The following is a 17,883-nucleotide window of genomic DNA, read 5'->3' on the forward strand; positions in this document are numbered from 1 at the left end:
AGATGCTTATGATTAGAATGCAGTTAATTTATTCAAACCAAATGACTCTGCGGGAATATCATTTTGTCATTCTTGTTAAATATTATTATTCAAAGACCTGAGTGTACTGGCTGATCACAGCAGGACTATGAGCTGCCAATGTGATGCAGCCATGAAAAACTCTAATGCAGTCGTAGGATGCATCAGGTGAGGTATTTCCAGTAGAGACAGGGAAGTGTTAATACCATTATACAAGGCACTGGTGAGACTTCATCTGTAATACTGTGTGCAGTTCTGGTCTCCATGTTTAAGAATGATTAATTCAAACCGGAACAGGTGCATAGAAGGGCTATTAGCATGACTTGAGGAGAGGAAAACCTACCTTATGATAGAGACTCAAAGAGCTTGGCTTGTTTAGCCTAAGCTAAAGAAGGCTGACGGGAGATATGATTGCTCTCTATAAATACATCAGGTGGATAAATACCACAGAGGGAGAGGAGATATTTAAGTTAAGCGCCAGTGTGGACACAAGAACAAATGGTTATAAACACGTTTAGACTTGAAATTAGATTAAGGTTTCTAACCATCAGAGGAGTGAAGTTCTCGAACAGCCTTCCAAGGGGTGCAAAAAACCTGTCTGTCTCCAAGATTGATCGTGATATATATATATAGAGGGGACGGTATGATGAGACTGCCTATAATGACATGTAGCTAATCTGTGACTGCTAGCAGCAAGTATCTCCAACGGCCGGAGACAGAACACTAGATGGGGAGGGCTTGAGTTACTACAGAGAATTCTTTCCTCGGTGTTTGGGTGGTAAGTCTTGTCCACATACTTAGGGTCTAACTGATCACCATATTTGGGGTCAGGAAGGAATTTTCACCCAGGTAAGATTGGCAGAGAGCCTAAGGGTTGTTCACCTTCCTCTGCAGCATGAGACATGGGTCACTTCCAGGTTTAAACTAGGGTGTAAAAGGTGGAGTCTCTGTAACCTGAAGTCTTTAAAACAAGGATTGAAAACTTCAGTAACTTAGCTGGAGGTTATGGGTCTATTACAGGAGTGGGTGGGTGAGGTTCTGTGGCCTGCAATGTGCAGGTGGTCGGACTAGAGGATAAGGATGGTCCTTTCTGGCCTTGAAGTCTGAGTCTATGTAACTCCCTTAGTTAATTTTATCAGAAATCAGCTTTGATAAAAAAAAGTAACAACCACCTTCTAAAAATGATTTCTACAATCCTTCAAGTTTTAGAAGTTGCAACACACCCTCAACAACAAATAGATATGTATATATTTGTTGCAGAGGCACTTGAGTGGCTCCACATGTCAGTGCCAAGTTTTCTGCTTCAAGCAAAGTTGCCTGACAAAAGCATCTAGCTCTAGTAGGAAGGCAAATTCTCAACCTGGAGAACTTGTGGCTCATCAGACACTCTGCAAGGACAGACAGACATCTGTAACATCCTTGTGGATTTTGTCCAACGTCCTAAAACCAAGGATCACTAGTGGAAATGAGAAATTTTGATATGGATATCCTCCATACATACAAACCATTTTGAACAACATTACTTCTTGCTTGTTTTCAAGCAGTTAGTGAAGACTATACAAAACACACACACAAAGTATAACATGCTTTTTAAACTGATATCCATATTTTTAGGAGGTTAGCATTTTTTTTTTTAAGTTACTTACACAGGAGATAAACTATCCCACCCAACTCACCCACCATACAAAGAGATAGAGGCTAATCTTACCGATAGCTTTCTCCAACTGTTACGATTTCCACTTCACTGTCTGTTGAGGTAACATTGATTTCTTCATTGGCAGTGACCTGGGGAGTGGAGGATGCTTCAATCACTACAACATCTTCATCAATACTTCCTGGAGCAGGGAAGGGGAGAGAAAAATCAACAGTTTGGATTATATACATTTGATATTGCCTTATTCATACAAGAGTCATAGAACCATGGGACTGGAAGGGACCTCGAGAGGTCATCTAGTCCAGTCCCCTGCACTCATGGAATTCATTTTTTGTTTATAAGTTATTACCTTTATATATTAAAAAACTGCCTTTATTAAAGTGTATTTGCATTTTATAGTATATACACAAGTAAAAGGGATACAGTAGAGATAATGTAACAAATCTGTAATGCGAGCCCGTCAAAAGCATCTACCAAATCTGATCCAAAATAATTATTCAGAGAAGCAGGACTGCTTCAACGCTATCCTCTCCGAACCCTCAACAACTATGTTTTTAGGTTTTGAGGGAGACAACACAACTCAACTTACTGAGATTTTTCAGTTTTAGATTACCAAAGCAACAGATAAAAAAATAACTGATAATCTTGAACTGAACATCTCTACAGTTAATGGAAATAAGATGAAGTTCAAAGGCTAGAGACAGACAGCAAGTAGATATGCAAGCTTCTATCACAGATAATTTAAAAGATTTTAGTCTCATTATCTGTACCACTTTATTTCATTTAATGACCACCTAAAAGATACACTAGAAAAGGAGTTTAGGAAGAACTGAAGAGTGCCAAACTGTGATCTAAATCTTAAAGGAGCCTGCATGAACACATTGGAACTTACAAGCATTTTTACACAGCCTATCCCTTTACTAAGACTTTTGGGTAAGAGACTGTGAGGGCTATTTATTTTAGAGGAAACATATTAGACTGTAGAAATTGTGTCTTCAGTTTTGATGATTGGATGCATTTTGTAACTTGCATGAAGTCTCACCAAAAAAATGTAAGACCAAAAAGACTTGGAGAATACTACATGTAAGTTTAAACTGTGTCCTAATTGCATTATGTTTTCTACAACTTGTAAGTAAACAGTTACAAAATTAAATCTGTATTTGCCACCTCCTTTTGTCATAGCTATTCATATTCAAAAGTAGAAATTCAGCATGTTCTGATGTTAAAATAAGAGTTCCTGAGTGTTGGGAACACTGCTGACTGCAAGGGCATACAAGTGAAATTTCAACTGGTGGAGGGAGGGAAGAATCGCTTGTCAATATTTTTCCCTAACTTTTTGGCAAACAAATCTTTTTCAAGAGGCTAAAAAATTAAGTTATTGCCTATTGGTTTTTACTTTCTAAATACTGAATATTTCTGTATTATTTTTACCCAGCCAGCTAGAGTCAAATACTCAAAATATTAAGCCAGTTTTGCAAAGCTGTGCTCACCCACTCACTTAGCAAGCGCAATATTCTGATAGGCAAGTAATATTGTCCCATTGTCATCAGTTTGCAGAATAGATTTGGTCTTTAATGATAATATTTTCATTACTCCTGGGGGAATTGTGCGCCACTGTGCATGCACAGAATTCATATCCCCCACAGATTTCTTTGCTTCCCGGCAGAAAAATGACTCTCTGATGGGGAAGCAAAGGGAAGAGTGGTCATGTGACCCTCCCCAGCGGTATGTTTTCAGTGCCCAGCGCAGCTAGCAGACAGGTAAACTACTGTGGGGCAGACGGTGGGACTGGGGAAGACCTGGCTGTAGATACCCTGTGCCGTGCTCAGCTGCTAGTCCTTGCACTTCCTCTTCCCCTGCACAGCATCTGGGGCTGGGTCAGACCCACCCCCAGATTTCTCCCCAGGCTGCAGGAAGCTCTGCAAACTCTCCCCCCCCTTGCTTCCTGCACCCATTGCTCTTCAGCTGCAGGGGGAAGGGAAGGGATCACTGTACAGGGAGCTGCTCCCCCATTCACTCAAAGCCCATGCATCCAGTCTCTCTCCAGCCTCACCCCCCCACACACACCCAGAGCCCCCCCGCCAAGCCCCACTCCCCCTGCACTTGGACCACCACGACAAGCCACCTGCACCTAGATCCCCACCCCCCCGAGCCTCAACCAGCTTCACCTGGATCCCCACCCTATTGAGCCCCACTCCCCAGCATCTGGACCTCCCCACTGAACCCCCCCACATCCAGACCCCACTGCCAAGCTTTATTCCCCCACCCACGCCCCCCACTGCTGAGCCCCAACCACCTTCACCTGGACCTCCCTGCATAGTCCCATTACTGTTGCTCTCATAACAAGCCCCTTTGCATCCAGATCCCCCCTGCACCCAGATCCCCCACTGAGCCGCCTGCACAGAGGTTGCTCCACACAGAATGCTCTCAACCCACACCTGGATCCCCCCACACTAAGCCCTCCATACTTGGATCCTGCCTTGCTGAGCCTGCCTGCCCACACCTGGTGCACCTGGCACAGAGGGGCAGGTCCCTGGGGTGTTTCTGGGGCAGGCCCAGTCCTTGCACTGTGTCAGGGTTGGGAGCAGCCTCACCGCTGAGTCCATGTCCTGGGGTGGAGCTGCAGAGTGATCTTCCACCTCTTTGCAGCCAGTGGCCTGTGCTCCCCAATGCTATGCTGTAGCCTCCACATTTATTTGACAAAAAAAATTCCAGAATTCTAAAATACTGTGCACAGAATTTTTAATTTTTTGGTGCAGAATGCCCTCAGGAGTATTTCATGACAATTTTTCCAGGAGTCTATTATACACACCCACTTTCCATGAGTGAAGCAGCTTATTGGAAAAAGGAAACTAAATTTACATATTCCACAGACAATGGTAAGACACTTATTTAGTTACATACTGATGGGGTTTAGAGATGGGGTTAACAGGTGATGGAGTAAGAGCCAATTAGTGCACCTGTGCCTGCCTCCTGTCCTGTGGGATAAGAGCTCCATAAGGATCATTAGGCACCTGGACCTGATAAAGAAGCTGAGGGAACTCAGTAGGGGGGAGCTAGGATTCTCCTGTGGAGAGAAATTCCTACACCTACCTACCTACGCCAACGAAAGAACCCCCAGTGTAGGATCTACACTGATGTGCTGCAGCAGTGCCACTGTAGCCTTTCAAGTGTAGACAAGCCCTAAGTGTCTGAATGTAGGGTAGGTAGCTCCTTTCCACTGCAATGACAAAAAAATCAGAGCATGAGTACATCTGTTATGGGTATTTTAGGGCCGTGGACGGCAGAGTTAAGGTTGTATGGTGTGTACCCTAACTGTATATTTCCTGGTTTTCTGAAGTTTAAGTTTTGCAGAACTCAATGTTCTGAAAGGTTACAAGAGATCACTGGGAAACCTGAACCCTGTATTAATGATTTTATTATCTGTAGCTAGTGAACTGAATGTTTCTAGTCTCTAGTTAAAAAACATTGAAGAAAATGAAGATCTCATCCTCTCATACCTAGTTTTACTCAGACTGGAAAAGGAAAAAGAAGCTTTCCTGTTTGTTCAACTGCAAATTAGTTTCTCAAGTCTGAACTAATCATTGAACAGAATTAGTTGAATTAAAATGGAAAAAAAATTCTCTCTGCACATACAGAAGAGGCTATTGTTGTCAAAAGCTGCTTTAGAACTTCAACCAACTCTGGTTCCAGGTATTTAGCCAGTAACTTTCACCTGTCCAATGGACTTTATTTAAAACTGCAGCAAAACTGTACACACTGCTCAGTACTATATTTTGTATTTAATTTAAATAATTTTAATAAATGAAATAAAAGTTTAGACCTTAACATAGGTTGTCAATTTCCAATTTAATTTAAGTATGTTTTTATATAAACCTGCATTTAATTTCAAAGGTGGTTTGTTTTTTAAAATCACTGATTCTTATCCATGCTGCCAGTGGACCACAGTCTGGGACCATTATTTTATTCTAGTGCAGGACTTAGGTTATAGGAACTTAAACTCTCAATTTAATTCTGTTACAAATTAAAAGTACATCATTACTCAGATATATATTAAATACTGAACTCTCTTAATGGGAGAACTATAGTACACTCTCCCAAATAACCTATTTCCTTTTTTAAAGGAAGAGCACCATTTATAAGGTCTATAAACAAAAAGGTTAAGGAAAACCATGCACATACTATTCACCGTAAAATGAACAGATTAATAACCAACTAGATTACTCACTCAAAAAAAACAAGAGCTCCATTTTACCTGAGGGAACAGTTGTACTGTTTTGGTGGTTGTCACCAGGAGATACAAATAAGTCTTCCTCTCCTTCAGTGGAAGAACTTGAGGAAGATTCACTACTGAGGTCATTCTCACTGGAACTGCTAGAGCTGGGTAGCAAAGCATACTTTCTTCGAGCTAATACCTCCCGTTTTTTTCTCTGAATTAAAATTCGTTCTTTTTGGTTTTGTGTTCGCTGTGAGGAACTGGTTTTCACAAACCTCTTTCTATATGGAGGTCTTCTCGGTGAATTGCTATGAAAACAGGGTCTTTTCATTAATAGTCCAGGTACAGATTCTGTCTCAGTACGAGGCCACTTTTGTGACCTTGCACTATGAGTTCTACTTGTACTCAACACTGCCTGAGTATGTCTTACAGGGGTCTCCTTTTCCTCATCAGATGTGATTGTATCAGAGTCTCCAAAATGTAGGCTAGATGAAGGTGAAGAGACACAGTCACTAAAAGAAGAATCATTGTCTTCACTTTGTGTTTCTAGGCGTTGTCTTAGTCCTAAAATTCCCTGGTTTTCTTTAACACCACAGTTTTGAGCATATGAAGGGCCAGCCTGCTGACTCTTGCGTTTTTTCCGCACTACGATACCTTTGTCTTGTTCTGGATGATTGCCATTCATGTCCTGCTTTTGAGCGTCACCACACAAGTGAGAGAATTCATTCCCTACTTTATTGGCAATCATCTCAACTTCTGCAGGGAAACTTTTGGCTGCCCCAATGGGCTCAGGATTCAAGAGGATCCCCTTCAGACTCTCCTGTCTCTTTGGTGCATCAGAGGGAACTTCACTCTTCATATCCGCTTTTATAGTATAGACTATATTACATTTGGGAGTCCATCGAGACATGGAAAACTACAAAGAAGTCCTGGAAAGAAAATCAGACATGCATCAAAAAAAAAAAAAAAATTAACCTGCTATTAATGTTGCACTAGAATAGCTATAGATTAACAACCAAAAAAATACCACAACTTTTAGTGGCAATGGGAGTATGGCTAGCTATTTTGCTTCTTTCACTAATACGCCAGAAAAAACATGTTAGTTTTATGAAGTATTTTTTCTGCTAGAAATATGTTCTGTTTTTATTCCAGACAATTTATTTATTTCTAGAATTATTTCTAAAAATGTAGTCAGACAAAATGTCTATTCTACCTTTGGCCAAGGGGGCTTTATACGCAACTCCCATCAGCATTAAAGGGCCTTACAGGTATATAAATAGGTGAAAGAATAGTGACTCCAAAATATTAAGAGAGGACAATAATGACATAATGGGCTTTCTATGACTCAACCTGCTGGTGGTCCCAAACAACCTTTTACACTAGAAGCCAACAACTTATAGTAAGGCATCCAACATGACATATTCAGAGATCCCAATCACCAGGATACAAGACAGAAACCCAGTAAGGAACTCAAAAGCAAGCGAGCTTTAAGGATATATCCATCCTGTACAAGTTATGCAGTGTTCCCTACCTAGAAATAATTTGAATTTCAAATCATTTTAATAATGTCTTCATATATGTACAATGTAACTAACATAGAACCTTTCCTTTCTGGCCATTACCCTGTTTTACTTAAGCATGGAATGAGCTACAAAATTAAGGGATTTACCACTGAGTACTCTCAATGTTACCTACAAAGTGCTCACAGGTTGTCAATTTCAATGCAATTTTTAAGACAGCATAAAACTGTAACAAACATGTTTTATTTTTTTTTTAATAATCTTAACATTACATAGGTGTCTCAGAACCAGTTTGCTTTTCACATTGCTGTAAATAATTCTGTGGAAAGATATGAATACGCCAGATCATTTTAGAAAGTCTTGTTGAATTCTGGCAAAAGGAAATATTCCAGCAAGCCAGTGAGAAATTTGCCAATACATTCCGAGCAGTCACTACTTTATTGCCCCATCAGGAGGTTTGCATCAGCTGTTTGGAGTAAAACAATTCTAGAAATTGCAAGTAACTTTGGCTTTTTTCCCCCTCCAGAGTCCAGCAAGATCTAGTACAAATATTTTGTTAAGTCAGGTCAGCTATTTTGACTAGTACTGTAACATACTAAAATGTCTTGTTTCTGCCCCCCACTAAATGAGGGAATGTTGTTTAAAGTGTCAAAACATTAAACCAAAGAATGTCTTATTTCACACACACTGTAAAGTTTAAATTGAAAAAGCATTAGCTTTGGGAGAATTTACAAATATCTTGTAACACTTCACAAGTAATTCAACATGCTGTCAAGAGATTAGTGACTGTGTGAGGCAAATTGCTTATTGGTTTCTGAAAAATGGTCATCATACTAGACTATCTTTAAGGATGATACATGTTTTTGAAGTAACTCTGATACATTACCATATTTAGAAAATATAAATAGCTTTAATTTGTCACCACCGGCAACTCCTACAGTGGAAGAGATATCTCCACCCAAATGGCCCAGGACATTGCCATAATGAGAAGCCTATCTCTGATCAACCACAGCCAGCTGCTGGAAAGACAAGGGTGCTACACTACCTACCACAGGGCTGCCCTTAACCATTCTTAGGTTCTCTCTTTCATATCAGCTGCTAACTAGAGACTATTTAAGTATGAATCTCTGCTGGTCCCCTCTGGCTGCTGGATGGAGAAAACAGGATCCCACATTTCATTCAGTATTTTTTTTTTTTTTTTTTAAAGAAGGGAAGGCCTCCACTACTGTACTCTTGGCTCCTTAGAGTGGGGTGCAGGATTTCTAATCTATACTTTCCTGATCCCATGAATAGCTAGTGCACACCTGTTATTCCAGCTCATAGCTTTCCTGGTAAGCAACAAAGTGATATCAACCTGATTTTTCAGTTTAACTGATTTTCCTCAGAGCCCTGTGGGAAATGAAATTGCAGAGCCTTTTCGGTTTCAATCAGCTGCTACTCAAGCAAACTATGAATAGCATCATAAATATTGAAACAAAACATTGGAAGAATGAAGAAGATCATATTAGATCAGTTCACATTTTATACAGTTGCAAGAAAACCTGAAGGGCTAGTTATCTGACTTTAATCAATTAGTTTCTCCAAAATGTAATGGCTTTGTCCCAGTTTCTCGCTCAGGAAAGTTTTCTTTCTAAGTAGATTCTTCAAGCCGTGGTTTTATAAGCTAGTGTATTCAAGGTGCACTGGTTAAGATAAACCGGTGCACAATCACTCCTTTAGTAAAACTTTTGTTTTTAGAAAAGGTCTAAGTTCACAGCTGAGTATATGGTACCAAGCACAGTGATGGAACACAACTATTTCCTTAACCTCACCAAAACATTTTGAAACCCTTATAGCCATGAGGCTGGAAGGTTCCTCAAAGTGTCTTTTGTATATCAGCCTCTGCATATTTGCCCCCAGAGAAAATCATGCATTAGATTCTGTCTCTCTGAATAATCTCAAGATGATGGATTGGGACGAGGCACTACACAAAACATGATGAAGCTGATGAATGACAAAAGGCTGGCACATATGTGGAATGGGGTACAATTATAATTCATATGTAGGAATACCAAATGTGGAGATAGTTGAAAACTCCAAGCAGTTACATCTCCTATTGCATATTGAGAGAGGACTAGCCTGGCTGTTCAAGAAGTTGAGTACTTTCACCACTGCCAACCTCAGAATGTGGCCCCCATACACCTGCACATCCCAACAGTACTTAATTTCTCAGCAACTCTGGTCTTAGGCTTGTCTACACTTAAAAATTAGATTTACCTAGCTATGTTGCTCACGGCTGTGAAAAATTTTGCACTGAGTGTTATAGGCTAACCGAGACATAGCCAGGTCAATGGAAGAATTCTTCTGTCAACCTATCTACTGCCTCTTGGAGAGGTGGATTAACTACATCAATGGAAATCCCCTTCCATTGATTTAGGAAGAATCTATATTATGGTGCGAAAGCTGCAGCTATACTGTAGATATACCCATATTCACCCAGCACTCAACCTATTTTTCCAGGTCACACCATAAACAGCCATTCCCTACTATCTGTCATGCAGACAGTTCACAAGATTCACTCAGAGTAACACTTTTTTTTTTAAAAGGGTTCCAGTGGCAGATATTTCCTGTACACAGCTGTGAAATTATATAATGTGTCTGCAAACATGTAGCTGTACCTTGTGTTAATTCCACTAAGCTTGTGCAACCATTATCTTCCAAAAGGAAAAGTGAATATGGTAGGTATCTAAGATTAACTACGGCATGGGGACATTGGATCAACACATATTTAGTAATTTGCAATTGTTTATTTTTTTTTTTTTAATCAGCAACCTAGGTAAAGTGAAACAAAAGACATGTTACAACTTACTATTTGAGTAGATTTGACACAAATTCTATGTATGTATATAATCTACCCTTTCATAAGAAAGGAGCTATAGTACGCTGAAATGGGAGAGCTGTGTATAGACAAAGCTATTTTCACTCCATGAACACTTTACCCTATGCTACACATGGTGGCAAATTGGCAGAGAGTGTCACATATCATATTAGCTCCCCTGGTACTTGCTGCCAGGGAAGATTCCCCTCACTGCTGGAATGTTAGGCTGCTGGTATGCAAAAACATTCGTTACCGCAGATCAGTCTGGGGAAAACAAAACAAAAAAAACCCAACCAACCACTTTTGCTCTTACAACTGTTGTGAAATAAAAGCAGCAATACCCTTGGCAAGGTATTTAATGTCAATATGTTTCAACTGGTATATACACCTCCCATTTAGACTAATAAAAGGACAATCCAAAAGCATTTGACTCCAATAATAACTGCAATAATATTAGAAGCACCTCCTATTCCTCTCAAAGTAATCAAGCTAGAACAAACAATAAGCAGGACACCAAGTAGCACCATGGAAATACGAGTGCCATTACATTCTCTAACCGAAGGTGGGAAAACCACCGATGACGTACACAACCAAGTTTAAAATTCATGTGGACTTTGCCAAACCAACCAGAATGATCTTCTATTAAGAGATCAGTGATCCACTACTGCCTGCATCTTCAAATTAATGGTGGCATTTTGGGGTGGACAAATGTATTCTGGATGTCACTAATACCCAAGCCCTTGTCTACTTTGAAAAAAGCCACAGAATTTAGTTTCACTAAGACCACAGAATTTTATGGCACTCTGGTGTAGCACACTGGAAATTCTGGTTCACCAGCTAGCTGCTTCTACTAAGATCAGCAGCTATGAGATAGTTAATACCAACATTTACATCATCATCTTTAGATTTCAGGGTTAATTCTAAGACTGTTTCAGGCTGCATACAAACTCAAAGACCACACTGCATCAGTTTACGCTTACATTGTATTCTCTTCATAGTCATAAGCAACAGAGCTTGTTGAAACAGAACTCTGCAGCAAGGAGCAGTTACTGCAGGAGAGCCATCATAAGTAACTATGAAATCCACAGGGCCCTGGATTTCCTAAGCTCAGTTTGGAACACTCTAGACTTCTTAAAAAAATCTTTCTATTAGCAAAATTCCTGATTAAACGGCCTGAGCCACATTTGTAGGATTTATCCTATATCATAAAGCAAACGGGACTATGGTATTACACGTAAGTGGTGTCTCTCTAAGAAACAATGCTTATTCCCTTGTCCACTGGGATTGCAGATTATATCAGCAATGTTGGAAGAATCTCATTGCAGAGAATCTGAAAAGCAGATTTGGTCATTTAGAAATTGGTCAACCAATTATTGTCACCTCACACCACCCTCAACACCTTTTCCCACCAGTGGGTAGAGTGCAGTCAGATTCTGACTCATCTTCACAAGGCAGAGTTTGTTAAAGGAGACATTTGCTATTTAGGGTTGTTACATGGGCACAACTTAGGCCTGGTCTAGAAGTAAAACTTCAGTTGACCTAGCTACATCGCTCAACGATATGAAAAATTCAGACCCCCAAGAGACATAGTTAAGCCAACCTAAGCCCCGGTATAAACACCAGTAGGTCAACAGAAGAATTTTTCCATGGACCAAGCTGCTACCTCGAGGGGATGGAATAATTACAGCAATGAAAAAAACCCTTCCATCACTGTAGCAGGTGTCTACACCAGGGCACACCAGAGGCACAGCTCTAGTGCTGTAGCTTTGCCACTGGGGCACAGACATATCCTCAATAGCAGCATTCTGTGCCTTCCACTTAAATTTACTACAACACAGAAGGTGGTCATCTGCTTCTCTGGGAACCTTTGAACAAAAATTTTCCAAAGCTGGAGAACACCACCGGAGCAAGGTGGACAAAAAAATATCACTGCTAATCATCAAAAGCCATTGGTACCTGGATGTACCACGTCTCTTTTGCTAGAACTGTGTCAAAATGAGAACAGCACCACTTTTACTTCATTTCACTACTCCATTATTATTCTTTCATTCTTTTGTGATGGAAACTCAAGTATTTCATGGGAAAAATAAAACCAATGATTAAGAGAAGAAGAAAAGATAACATGGAAAAGAAAGTGTTATGAACAGTACAGAATAGAGAAGCATAACACTTTCAAAGTTGCACCTACATGCTTTTCCCACAGATATAAGAGACACCACTCACATTAAGAAATAGCCAACTGAAGATGTACAGAGTTATGTATTCAGGAGCTGGAGCCTATAACAAAGCACTTAATTTAGAGTCTCAATTTCATTTTTACCAGGAACTAAGAAACAGAACATGCCTAGTGGTATTATACATGTCTGTAAAGTTTCTTCCAAAACATGCTGAAAGAGCCCCAGTGCAAGCCCTAATTTGTTTTGGCCTGAGGAAGGAATGGGGTTTAACCACCACTGAATTTAAGTGGTGCCACAGGCACAAAATCGATATTGCATCCATGTATTCCTTTAAAGCAAAGCTGCAAAGAAAAAGATTGGTTTGTGCCATTTTTACTTTATGATGTATAAAGGTCACCCAAAGGTTTTTCAAATAGTTTTTCCATGTTTTTATCCACATCAGAAACTTGTGCCTTGTCCAAGTTGGAAGACCATGCTGAAGAATAGTGCTGACACCCACAAGAGTCAATGCTGAAGAATAGTGCTGACACCCACAAGAGTCAAGAAAGGAGAAGGGGGTTTATTCAAAATGCAAATTTAATCAACAGAGTTGAATAAAGTCAACATTTTAAACAATTTGACTAAAGAAAGACTTAAGGCTCAACATTCTGGCCCTCCTTTCTCCCTCTCCTCCTGCTTCAGTGCCAAGTATGAGGATGAAGAATCCACAGCATCCCCCTCCCTACACATACATACTCGATTTCCCAGGCTTTCTATTTCTGACGTTTCTAATGTAAGCAGGAAAATACTTCCGGCCTGCTATACACACACTCACAAATCAGAAAGCAAAAAGGCCACAAAAACTTTTTTCAGTATCTTTGTGAGGTCACCTTTACAGTGGTACTGTTTAGCACAATACTCACAGTGCACCGGAGGCTTTTTTTTGTTTGTTTTTTTAAAGAGATGCACCACTCCTCCACCAGAGCTTCCACCGAGACCTGGTCTACACTTAAAATCTAGGTTGATATAGCTATCTGTTAGTTAAGAGTGTGAAAAATTCTCACCCAAACCACTACAGATATGCCAATCTAATAACCTGCAATGTAGACAGCTAAACTGATGTTAGAATACTTCGACTGACATAGCTACCATCATTTTGTAAAGTGGTGTTCCTACAGCAATAGAAAGATACCTTCCTTCAGCACTGGCTGCATCTACGCTACAGGGTTATCCCAGCATATCTACAGCACCACAGCTATACTGGTGTAGTCCCGATAGCGTAGACCTACCTTCAGACTTAGGTCTCCTCCACTTCCACTCACCCACCTTATTTTGCTATGCCAATACTAGATATGTGGAAACATTTTCTTAACAGATATTTGAGGAAGGATTCCTATACATATCTGCGGCAATATCTAACAGCAAATAGTGGTGCTCAGTGATCACCACTTACAGCTCAGTTTTTTTTTTTTTTAATTATATGTACTGAACGTTCCTTTCTGGTACAGTCTTCATCAGAACAACAAGATGACAAGGAATTTGAGAATCTGATCACAGCCTGAAATGCTGAATACCAAACATAACTCACTTGTTTTAGGAAAGTGCACTGAGGACAACTGAATGACGCTGCAAAATGTTACCTACACTGCAGGTAACTATAGTAAGCTAAATTATTTAAATTCTATTTAAGAAAATATTAGAAGTGTAGTAGTTACTATATTACATTATTGTATCTATGTGCTGTCCAGGAATAGATAGTGAACTGCAAAACAATCAAATCTGCTTTCTTCTTGTGATGTATCAAGATAGCCAGAGCATTTTTTTTTAAACTACCATTTTACATTATAAGTAAAGATTCTGTGATGCCACCTTTCAGGTTCTCCAGAGACTGACAGAGGTCTCCAGGAAAGAGTCTATCCCCCTCAGGAAAGAACGGGGGTTGGAGGCAAGTGGCAAGGCGGGGGTAAGGAGGCAAGCGGTGGGCGGGCCCTGGTGGGGGAGTGAGGAGGCGAGCCAGCAACAAGTGGGGGTCCTTGCGGTAGGCAGAGGAGTAAGGCAGCGGGCGGGGGGGAGGAGGCGGGGTGTGTGTGTGTGAGAAGGCAAGCCGCGAGCTGGCAGTAGGGTGAGGAGGCGGGCATGTCTGGCTGCAGGCAGAGGAGTGAGGAGGTGAGCAGAGGGTTCGGGGGGGTGAGAGGAGGCAAGTGGCAGGTTGGGGGGGTGAGAAGGATGCGGGGGGGTACCCCCCAAAAAACCTTACATAAAAAAATTATAGTGATTTGGATATATATATGTGCATATTACTTTATTAACTTTAAGAAAAAGCCTTCCTGCATTCCCATGTCCCCTCAGAAGTAGTCCACAGCCTCATGATAACCTTCCTTGGCCTTGGAAGGCTGAACAGAGCTCTTCAGAGCCTATAAATTCTGCCCTGCTTAGTAAGTATGACAACACTGCAACACCCTGATAGGTTGAAACGAGTGTTGAAAGACCCATCCAGGAATTTAAGTCATGTCTTACATTGGCAATGTAATGCATTAAAGAAAGAAACTCAGCCAAATTGATATATCTTAAAGTAGTAAAGGAAAATTAAGCATGCAGTATTAGCTGTAAGTTTTTGATTCCTGTAATGCTATCTGCATTATTTTGTTGAGTTTCTATTTTGTCTACTACTGGCAGCAGTTTAATATCCTTTACTAGTATCTCAAACAAAAAAACCCCCCACACAGACACTACACAACACCTAAACAAAGGCATGCTAATCTCCCAAAACTCCCTGAAATCTATTGCCACTGCAAATAACTGGTACTGCAACACAAAAAGTCAATGCATGACATTAAATAGCAATGATTCCACAGTGGAAGTACTTTATGAAAGCAAACCCTCACATTCAAGGTCGAGGGAAATGCATGTGCCTGTCATGTTGAATTTCCTTACTTTTCTGAAGTACTGCCACAGCAGTGTGACAATACTTTTCATCTAGTTTCAGCTCCATGTGTTTTGACATATTTCTTTCCAAAACTAGCATGCTTTTGAAGCAGTCCAGTACAAGCACTATTTTTTATATGAAAATCTAAGAATCTACAAGCCTATTCACATTTATAGACGTATGACAATTTACACCAATGAGTATCTTTCGGGCTTCAACCAGCATCTTTAGGTTAAGATGAATGCTTAAATGGGCCTTTCCAGATTCTTTCTCCTCACCCATTAAAATCTGAGGCCATGATCCTACAGCTGGATCCTTGCACTGAGCCTATAGACAAGGATCTCCTGGGATTTTCCATTAAACTTCTAGCAGCTGAGAATTTAATAGTTCAGATATTTCAAACTTCATTAATTGGAAATTTTGTATACTGTCAGACCACAGCCAAATATATTATTTATGTTTTTGAAAACTGGAACCAGGGATGACAAGGCAGTTAAAGGTCTTTTTGTATGTTTGTTTTAAACGGTCCTGTGAAGTGAATATGGGGCACGTAACTGGGCTCACCATACCCCCTATTTTTTTTAGACTCAAAATGTTCAATTACTGCTTTTCCTCTCCCCTTAGGACTATCAAACACAGGTCTGGTGCTCCCTTATTTGATGGGCTAGACAAAGGTCTCAGCTATGACTTAGGTGCTCTCGCAGCCATTTGTGGAAGGATACTAGATCTTTAACAGCAACACAACAGTATTCAGGCTTTGGAATTAAATAGGTATTTTTTAAAAAGTTTTAAACATTCTGAATAAATTTAAGGTTTCAATGGCATGCGTAATACTGCAATCTCACCAGTTTTAAGGAAGAAAAAAGTTAGATAAGCCCTACATTTCCAACAAAAAAAAAAGCAGACTTTGTTTGGGGCGTATTTCAGGCCTTTATACGTCATGAAAAAGCAGCAGCACAAATCCCAGTTTGTTTTGATAGCCACTTCTAAGGCTACACGAGTGCTTTCACCTTCAGCCAGCTGAGTTAATCAATACGTACTTCCCCTCACACTACGAGTTCAATATTATGTACTTTCTAGATTGTCAATAACTTATCCACATTAGGACAAATTTCCCCACCTTTTAAAACTGTGATAATGAAAAATGAAAGCAATCTTACTCAACAGTAATGCTTTGAGGGGCAACAGTAAGGGTTGAGTGGCAAAAAAGGTGTGTTTTTCTAATCATGTTAGTTTTATCAAGAGTTGATCTACACAAAAACATTATCGCATAATTATGTTGGTTGGAGGTGTGATTTTTATTTTTATTTTGCCAGAAGTTATGCTAGTAACAGCTCTAGTGTAGACAGTTATACTGGCACAAAGGTGCCTTACACTGGTATAGCATATTCCAGTTCCAGAATCAGAAATTATACCAGTATGAATTATTTTTTACTGGTATAACTACATCCACACACATATATAGATATATCTATCAACCTGCATCTTAACTTTTTAATCATGCTAAGGTAACTCAACTGAGCTAACAATTAAAAAAGCCACCCTTTTGCCCATCAAGACAAGGGCTAAAGGACTGGTTACATAGGTCTTGCCTACACCTGAAACGCTACAGTGGCACACTGCTGTAGTCCTTTCGTGAAAACATTACCTATGCCAACGAGGGAGGGGTGTTCCCATCAGCATAGGTAATCCACCTCCACGAGAAGCAGTACGTTGACAAAAAAAAATTCTTCTGTCGACCTAGCACTGTCTACACAGGGAGTTAGGTCGGCTTAAATACATTGTTCAGAGGGGCGGATTTTTCACATCCCTATGTGACATTGCTGCGTCGACTTAACTTTTTAGTGTGGACCAGACCTTATATGGTGCTTTTGGGCTCTGATTCAACACAAAGAGTGTTTACTTTTGATTAAAAAATGAATGGAAATATTTTAAACTACATCAAGATGTGCAATTAGAGTACCCCACACATTTGCTATTACTATTTTACATTTGATATTAGAACCTTACTTCCACAGTTTCATTTCCAATATATCTATTGGATCAGAGGAGAAGTCCTACCAAGAAATAAAACAGGAAAGTTAGAACTAAGCTAGGAGACCGTCTGAAGGTCCTGACCTAAAAAACAGGAGCAAGAAGAATGTAAAGGCTCACCCTAGAGTGCCAACATTCTGGAACTCACACTTGCCTATCAGAGTAATGGGAGATCTTGATAACCATTTATAAACACCAATATGGATTCACAATCAGGCAAGTTAAGAATAGAGGCATTTTAGGTTGAGTTCACTTCATTGTGGATTTCATTTAAAAACAACATTACTTTATAAACTCAAAAACTGCTATAGTAATGATAAACATTGTGAGGAGTTCTATTTGTAATTGAAAGATAATACTAATATACTTCCAAAGTTTGGCTTTTTTTAAAAAAAAGTTTAACATCTTTAACTGGATTCCTTCTTATAATCATGGTAAGTATTCAATGCTTACACATAAGAAATACCATATTTTATTAATATGACTCTAAACCATTTATACA

General features: G+C 39.9%; 1 protein-coding gene across 6 annotated transcripts in view; it reads right to left on the bottom strand.

Moving 5' to 3' along the window:
- RNF111 (ring finger protein 111) overlaps window positions 1-17,883 on the bottom strand; it is a 92,170-nt gene that overhangs the window by 70,084 nt on the left and 4,203 nt on the right. For 4 of the 6 annotated variants that reach the window (XM_074966238.1, XM_074966237.1, XM_074966236.1 and 1 more), the window contains exons 2-4: window positions 5,928-6,817; window positions 4,770-4,892; window positions 1,727-1,853 (exon numbers count right to left, since the gene is read on the bottom strand). In XM_074966238.1, coding sequence (XP_074822339.1) covers window positions 1,727-1,853; window positions 4,770-4,892; window positions 5,928-6,798 — 1,121 coding nt within the window. In that variant the 5' untranslated portion in view covers window positions 6,799-6,817. The remainder of the gene's footprint in view (window positions 1-1,726; window positions 1,854-4,769; window positions 4,893-5,927; window positions 6,818-17,883) is intronic. The other 2 variants (XM_074966240.1, XM_074966239.1) reach the window with 1 other exon arrangement.

The sequence above is a fragment of the Natator depressus genome, chromosome 10 (assembly GCF_965152275.1).
Source record: "Natator depressus isolate rNatDep1 chromosome 10, rNatDep2.hap1, whole genome shotgun sequence".
Lineage (NCBI taxonomy): Eukaryota > Metazoa > Chordata > Testudines > Cheloniidae > Natator > Natator depressus.